This window comes from Manihot esculenta, chromosome 15 (assembly GCF_001659605.2).
Source record: "Manihot esculenta cultivar AM560-2 chromosome 15, M.esculenta_v8, whole genome shotgun sequence".
NCBI classification, from domain to species: domain Eukaryota; kingdom Viridiplantae; phylum Streptophyta; class Magnoliopsida; order Malpighiales; family Euphorbiaceae; genus Manihot; species Manihot esculenta.
In genome coordinates, this window is record NC_035175.2 from 14,239,036 (window position 1) to 14,247,971 (window position 8,936).

Genomic DNA, 8,936 nt, shown 5'->3' on the forward strand with positions numbered 1-8,936 from the left:
GAGGCATGTAAGGTTTCAGAAGCGAGAAGAGTTTTGTCAGAGTGCGCCGCGGAAGCATGTTGAGGTTTGCTGGAGGTGTCTCCTAAAGAGAGGATGATTCGTTATGGGCAAAAAGGTAAATTAGCTCTCAAATACATTGGTCCCTTGAAATCCTGCAAAGGATTGGGAATGTATTCCACGAGTTAGATTTACCTACTTCAAAGGAAGAGCTCCATCCGTTTTTCCATGTTTCCACGGTATATGAGTTCGTGTCGGGTCCGAGTGAGGTTCTGGAAAGAACCAGAGGTGGAGGTCATAGAGGATCTCACCTATGTTAAGCAGTTAGTACGGACCGCAGACGCACAAGTTAGAAAGTGTGGAAACAAGGAAATCCCGATGGTGAAAGTCCCTTAGAATCACCTTAAGATGAAAAGTGCACCAGGGAGACCGAGAGTTCCTACTCCAGTGATATCGTGTTTCTTTATAGATTAGAGCTTATGTGTTGTCATGATTGTGCTTATGTTATGTATATGCATGTGCCTGTTTGTTTGAACATTCGGGGATGAATGTTCTTAAAGGGGGGAAGAATGTAATACCCGGCTAGATTCCGGCATCGGAATCCCTACCTCCCGACGGAATCTCCGTTGGAATCTGGGATTTTGATGATGCCAGAGTCTTCTTGTAGGGTAAAAGGTGTTTTCTAAATTATGTAACAGCCCGGCCCTCTCACCGGCACTGTTACCGTTCACGGCCCAGGGCTATCCCTCGCCTGGCCTGTGCCACCTCGGGCTTTCCACTGGCGTCGTGAACAGCTCTTAACATCCATTCACCCTCACGGGTTCCTGGCAGGATTTGTCCCCTTGGGTTCTCGCATCGCATCCTTCCCCAAGTGGATTTGGCCCAAATTTCCCTTTGGAAATTAGGTCGCCTCCCCCACTACTCGAACCCTTGACCTCCCACTTTAAGGGAATAGTCTGGTGAGAGTGAGTACCAATTGTTCCATGGTCTGGTGAGAGTGAGTACCAATTGTTCCATGGAACAATTGGTACTCACTCTCACCAGACTATTCCCTTAAAGTGGGAGGTCAAGGGTTCGAGTAGTGGGGGAGGCGACCTAATTTCCAAAGGGAAATTTGGGCCAAATCCACTTGGGGAAGGATGCGATGCGAGAACCCAAGGGGACAAATCCTGCCAGGAACCCGTGAGGGTGAATGGATGTTAAGAGCTGTTCACGACGCCAGTGGAAAGCCCGAGGTGGCACAGGCCAGGCGAGGGATAGCCCTGGGCCGTGAACGGTAACAATGCCGGTGAGAGGGCCGGGCTGTTACAATTTGCATAGAACAAAATGTGAGTAAGTGAGGCAGCCCTAGAAATAGGAAAAATTGGAAAGAAAAATACCCCGCTCTACGCATTTCCAAGGGTTTTGAAGGTGAAGGTGAGAAGGGCGAGCCTATTCTACTTGGTAATAGCTCTGCCAGGACAGAATGGTGTTCCTCACCGCTATGTTCACATCTACCCTCTGAGTTGAGGCCATCCTTTATAGGAAGTCCAAAGACTCTTCCTCGTCTCACTATGGCTGGACGCCATTCTTTCTTAGCTCTACATATAGGTTCCAGTCAGTCTAGAGTCGCCCAAAACTCCCAGATACCTTGTGGTGCAATATGAAGAACTTGTTTTTCTAGTGCTTCAGGGAAAATGGTATCCGGTCGAAGAGAGTCTGGTATTTCTTCTCGTTGAAGAACCAAAATTCTTCATTCTGATACCCAATTAGTACAGTTGGGACAAAAGTGCTACACTCAGCTCGATGTTATTATTAAAGTAGAGAAACTGGAAGGCTACTAGGATTCTCCAACTGTTTAGATGTAGTTCGGCGACTATAAGCTTGTGAAACCATAGGACCTCAATGAAGAATGGATCCATCGGAAACCGAAGATCCACCTTTAGTTATTCTTCATAGACCATGATTGTGTTCTCGGCAGGGATCTGGTCGTCCATACGAACATTCAAGTTTGGAGCATAAACTCGAAAAAGGTCTCTAGGGATATAATAGGGGTTGTACAAGTGATCCACGTCCTTCTCATTTGGCATGGATAGGATGTCATTCACCAGAAGACCATCATTTTTATGAGCCACCCTTAATGGAGCGATAGGAGTAGGAGTACGGATGGGGCCGTCAAAAAAAGAGCTCAAGGTGGAATTTCCACCATAAAAAGATGACAAAGTAGGCACATTCTTTTTTTTTTTTAGAAAGTAAAAAATGGAACAAAAGTTACCTTTAGAAAATGGAGAGCTTTGAGACTAAATAGGTCGAGTATTTTAAGAGAATTAGAAAGCATATGTGAGCAAAAGTGGTAATCGGAGAAGAAGAAGGGGTTATATACAGATTATGTCTACGGCTGGTATGAATACGGCCTAAGAAGCGAGGCAATTAACATTTATTCATAAAGCAAGCGAAAGGACGTGGATATGGAGAGCCAATGCACACGTACCACGTGCACTGAACCATGGAAACAACCGTAAACTTTGAATCTGAACAATCAAATACCATCGGGAAGACCTCTGACGTGACGTAATAATCGCTCAAAGTAAGTTATGAGTTGTCACCATAAGAGAAGACCACATGACAATGGTCTGATAAGCTGATATGTAGTCCCACCCACAGTAAGGAACAATTGAACATCGTAGCACTCAGTTTTTCACCAAGACTCACCCTCTCTGAAGTAGGCCGAGTGTTCATAGAAAGTTACCATCAATGAATGTAATCTAACAGATCCCTACTACACTTACAAATGTAGAATCCCCTATCCACTAGCCGATACCAATCAAATTTTCAGGAGATTCGAAAACTAGTTCCATCCTCTTACAATATAAAAGTAGATATGCACAGAGATCAAGGTACGCATTCTTACATACTCATTTTGAGTTTAAAACAATTCATTATATTCGCCCATTCTATCGGTTTACTAACTTGAGTATCAGAATAGCTGTGTATAGGTACCAACCACCTCACATTGAGTATCAGAATAGTTGTATATAGATACCAACCACCTCATATTTTTTTTTTACAAATTAATTAATTACAGCTCAGTTTTATTTTCAGTTACATCACTAACAATAACAATCATGTATATTTTATCAAATACTTAAAATGTTTTAGTTGTAATCAGAAATCGGTTTTAATTATCAACTATTAATTGCAGGCATTAATTGTATTTCACAGTAAATCAAACTGAAGTTAAATATTTTAAAAGAAAAATTATTGTATTATAAATTATAATATAACCATCCTTTCCACTTGGTAAAATGAGCCTCCCACGCGGATCAAGAATATTATTAATATTAATATTATTATTATTCTTCCAACAACAAATTCCCACGTTCTGACAGTATACAGGAGTAATGGGGGATTTAACTTCCCTAATTCCAGCAAATCCATCCTTCGTGCAACGCGTTCTCACTCAATTTTAAAGACAAAATTTCTCTCTTATCTTTTTTTCAAAAAAATTTTTCAACTCCTAGGACGAGTTATTTTTTTTGTGTGTCCCTAAGTTCTATTGCTAGTTTGGTCCTTCTCTACTTCTTTGGATAAGGAAAGGTCACTCTTTCTCCTATCCTTTATAAGTTTTCTCTTTTGACTCATATGGCCGAATGAATTTGAAGAGATTTTTAAATTACATGTTATAGATTATTCTTAATTTAGTTGCATGTATTTTTTATTCGACGAGAGGATGCTAGCTATTTTGAGGACATTACTGGTATGATTTCTTTTGATTACTTTGATTTGCTAAAATTTTTATTGTTAGAATTTTGTTATGTCTATTTAGTTCATTGAATGTCAATTGGTGAATTTTTTTCAAATAAAAAAGAGAGAAATTGGTCATATTAAGGACATTAGCAATATCCATGATTTGAATTACTCCGGTTCGATCAAAGTTTTATCACGCTCCTCTCCATCTTATTTGGTTTTCCACAGTGGATAATTTTGATCTAAAAATTCTCTAAGATTTTCATCTATTCTTTAGTTTCCTTAAGTTGCTATATAGCTGTATGTCAATATGCATAATTTATGGTTTTCTTTTCTGACCTCATTTTTCATGAAACATGACTCATGACTATATGTATCTCGGCGTGACAAATAAAAGCTTCTTTTAAATGGATAAATCCTTTGTTTCAATTGAACTCGAATTGTTGATTATTGAAGAACTGAGATCCAGAAAAAAGGTTTACAAAGGGTTCTGTAAACCTAGAAAAACTTCGTTTGTCAGGAGGGTGTCTTTCCTTTTATCATGCTTTTCTCGTGGCGTGTCCAAACCTTTCTGCTACAGAACCACATTTTCTGTCGTATGGACTCGTACGTACGGATAACGCAGTGACCCTCCCTATGTTAGGCGGCCATTTAATTCCCTCTGGCGCGCGAGTGGACAGGGCTGTGAAGTGATTGGGCTTATTGTCCTTTTCTTTCACGACAGAGTTGGAGAGAAAGAGACCGAACTAAGTGGTGGTCCGGTCTCAGGGCCAAATGGGCTGGGTCGGTCTGACTGGGGGGTTTGGGTGGACCCCGTTTTTAAGGCCGAGCGGGCTGGTCGTGGTTCGTGCGAGAGACTGGAGGGTCTCCAAGTGATGGATTGTCGTCATAGACCTGACCCCAGACCGGGATGGAGAAATCCGGCAGTCATCAATTATGATTGTATCTGTAAACCTTGCACATTTAGTTTTATTTAGGCTTTGAGTTCTTGAAAAACTTATTATTTTTTAAGGTATAAGTTGTTATCATTATTTAGGCGTTTGTTAGTTTATCTTGACAAAAACCTAGGGTCTCTTTCTAATTAATGAATACTTTATATCCATTAAAAAGTTTTACAAATTCAATTAAATTGATTTTTTTCTATCAATTATTTTATTTAGAGTGAAATAATTTAAGTTTTTTAATTTAAAATGATTTCATTTTTTAAAAAAATTGAGATCATAATAATTTTTCATAATGCATTTAATTTTTTAAAATAAATCATTCTAATTTATGTTTTAAAATCTTATACTTGATAAGTCGATAGTATTGATGTCATACATTTATCTTAATAGTAGCTTACTTAATTAATTAATTAATTAAACAAGATAAAGGTCAACAATGGTAGACTGACTGCTGTAACTTTAGTTTGTAAAGTTCTCTCCTAAGTATTTCCTCCCATATATTAATTCATAAAAATTCACTTAAATAATTTTTTTATAAAATAAATAATTACAAACAAATAATAAAATATAATAAACATTTTACTCCCACAACCGATTACTATAGAATTGGGTTCAATTTCATGGTTTCGTCTATTTTTTATACTAAATAAATTAAATATTAAAATATTTAATAATTAAAAATCATCAAAATAATTAATTAATAAATTTTTTAATATTTTAAAAACTTTTAATGTAACGTTTAAAATTACAAAATTAATTAATAAATTTAATATAGTATAAAAATGAAATAGCAAATTTTTTTTAAAAAAATTATTTTACTTTTTAAGTGCTAAAATAATTAGTTATGGTGTGAGTTAAATAACTCAAAGACATAAATTTACAATTCTCACAATTGTACATGCTCTAATCACAGCATCCCATCCAATCATCATACCACTTGATGAATAAAATATTGAAAAAAAAAAATTCCTTTCATCCTATTTTTTTATTTACTTTACTCTATACTTTAAAAAATAATTTTTTATTAAATATTAAAGAATATTCTAAATATCTATTTAGAAAAATAATATTTAATGAAAGGTTATTTTAAAGATAAAATAAAATAAATTGAAATTATAATTAATTTGTATATTATTATAATATAAAAAATGAAAGTTTATAATAATTTTGATATGAAAAAAAATAAAAAGTAAACAAAAATGATGGGATTAAAGAAGTGAAAAAGGAAAAGCAATAGAAAAATATTAAAAATTTTATGCTAGGCAATTTAGACGCCAAAATTTTTAAAAAATAACATTTATGTTTTTCATGAATTATATATTAAATAAATAGAATTTAAATAATTTATTTAATTATTAAAATTTTGAAATATAAATTAATCTTTTAATTTATAACAAAAATTATTAATTAGTCTTTAAGAAAATTCATTAATTGATTATTAATTTAAAAATATATTAAATATTTTGAAATTTTAAAGGTTTATTAATTAGTTATTTATTAATTTTAACAACTAGGGTTGTAAAAAAATTTTTAAATGCTCTTAATATAAATAAATTAATTAATAACATTTTTATAAAATTAAATGAGCAATTTAATAAGTTTTTCCTTATTAAAATTTTAATAAAATAACTCATTAATATATTTTTTAAAATTTTAAAAATATTTTACTATATTTTTTAAAATTAAAAAATAATTAATGAATTTTTTATATTGTAGAAATTAAATAATAAGTTTCTCTAAATTATTAAATCAAAATTTATAAAATTAAACGAGCTTGAAATATTTATGAAATAATAATAAAATTTAAAATTGATTCAAATAATTTTTTTTAAATGAAAATTATCCAAATAATTAGAATTTACAAAAATAAACGAGTTTGAAATATTTATTAAATAATAATAAGATTTAAAATTGATTCAAATAATTAAAAATAAATTTTAAATAAATTTGATAAATTCAAATATATTAAACCGCTTCGGATTCTGTTAATTTTCACATGTTTTTTTTTTTCCGAAAATTTAGTTTTCACGTGTAACTACCAGTAAATTTTAAATATTTCAGTATGTAACCAACTTTTTTTTGTGTGTGTGTGTCAAAGCCTATTGGCATCCCTACTTAAGAAGTAAAGACGCTCTGACCAAAAAACAAAAAATAAAAAACAAAAAGCAAAAAATAAAAAACAAAAAACAAAAAACAAAAAAAGACGCCTCCACACGTGTGAACCAAACTAGATTAAACGTGCCAAATACGCAACAGCTCTACTGTCAATTTCCCTTAATTACCTTTTAATGATTTTTTTGCTTAGATAATAATCTTAAGCGTAAGCTCACAAGTCATACCCTTTTGCATTTTCCAGCCGACCCTTGCGCATATAAATATTCCTTCACACGTTACTCGCTTCCCCAACAATCTCTTCCTCATTTCCCTAACGAAACCTCTCTCTCTCCCTCTCTATCTCTCCCCCTCTTCTGTCTTTCTCTCTATCTGGGAAACTGAAAAGCGCAGTTCCAAATGCAAGATCCAGGCTCTGCGGTGTCCTTTTGTCTCAGCTTCAATAGCTATTCCTCTGATCAACTAGCCTGTACCGCAGCTAGAGTCGGGAAAGAGGAAGCAAATAACAGAGTTGCTGTTTTCAGTAACCAAAACGACAACGAAAGCACCAGCAACCGCTGTGAAGAAGAAGACAATGATGATTTCGAGTTCGTTTTGGTCCGCTCAAATCTCAACGATTGTACGACAATCGACGGTGATCGTGAAGTTGCCTTCCCGGTTTTCCCGGTATTTGATCGAGATCTCCTGTTGAATTATGAAAATGAGTCGAATAATCAGAGAAATGGTCCCGAAGATGTAACATCTGCCGCAGTTCGATTACCTTTGAAGAATATGTTTATTGATGAGCGAGATCCTCCGTCCTCGTCGGAGGAGGACGAATTAGATGAAGTATCACCGGGAAATTTTTGTGTTTGGCTACCGCAAAGGTCACCACCTTCTCCTTCGGCTTCGCCTTCGCAGTCAATATGCAAAAAGAGCAATTCCACCGGATCATCGTCAAAGCTACGTTGGCGATTGCGAGATTTGCTGCATCTTCGAAGATGCAGCAGTGACGGCAAGGAATCACTCATATTTTTGAATCCAGATCATCGTCATCACAATAATAACAATATCAATTTGGGGAGGAAGAAAGAGGAGAAAGTGGATAAAGGCAAAATAGTTGCTGCAAAAGCAGGCAAGGGCAAAGAGAAAGCATCGGCACATGAGATGTTCTACGTCAGGAACAAGGCCTTGAAGGAAGGAGATAAGAGAAAATCCTACTTACCGTACAGGCAAGGACTGGTTGGATTTTTTGCTAATTTGAACGGACTGGGCAGTAATTTTCCTCCATTCTAATTATATCTTTTTATGAAAATGGAAAAATATTTCTGTTTATGGAATTAGAATGTTTTAATTAAGCCTGAAAAATTGCTAAATTAGTTGATTTTTTTTTTCGTTTTATTATAATTTATTAGATGTGTAAATATTTCTTTATCCAGAATATTGATGGCGTTATTATTTAAAAGAGAGAAATTAAACGAGAGTGAGATTCGTAATTGGCTGCTAAATGAATGAAGCAAAGTGTATTTGAGTTTAATAATAGTATATAAATTCGTGTATTCATCATGTGTATTTTAATATAATTTTTTATATATTTTAATATAAATATTCAATTTAATTATTGTTAAGTTCATTTATTAATGGGGAATCTTGCATTACGCAGCTTACAGAAATGGACCATTGCAGTCTACGTTCTACTCTTCAATTAAATGGTTTAAACTTTTTATTTTCTTTTAATAATTTCTGATTTACTAAGAAAATATGATATGTTTGGTGTGTAAGGAAAATTAATTGTTTTTATTTTAATAAGAAAACATGATATGGTTGGTGTGGAAGGAAGATTAATTGTTTTTAATACTTTGAGAGATGGTTACTCTAAAATTTTTCTAATTTGTTAGGTTACGATATCACATATTTGTTATCTTATTTTAATATTATTATTGAAATTGGTGTTGAAAAAAAAAGGTTGTGAAAGAATATCTATAAATATATTAATTAAGTAATATTAAAAATTATTTAATATTATGTTTAATAAATTTTAATCATAAAACACTAACATGATAAAACTATTTATTAAAAAAGCTATCAGCATTTAAAATTGAAAAAAAAAAAAAAATAGCATCAACTGACAACATCAAACCTGCATCAACTAGTTTCAAGCGAAGACTTACACCTTTT

At 33.6% G+C, this 8,936-nt stretch overlaps 1 protein-coding gene across 1 annotated transcript; it reads left to right on the forward strand.

Moving 5' to 3' along the window:
* The first annotated feature begins 7,178 nt into the window (after window positions 1-7,178).
* On the forward strand, window positions 7,179-8,054 carry LOC110602037. Its single transcript, XM_021739464.1, has one exon. It carries the CDS (start codon window positions 7,179-7,181, stop codon window positions 8,052-8,054), a length of 876 nt encoding a protein of 291 aa, XP_021595156.1.
* Window positions 8,055-8,936: the final 882 nt, after the last annotated feature.

Bases quoted from the DNA above. Each gene is read 5' to 3' on its own strand.
- LOC110602037 (XM_021739464.1), top strand. From the start codon at position 7,179: ATGCAAGATCCAGGCTCTGCGGTGTCCTTTTGTCTCAGCTTCAATAGC.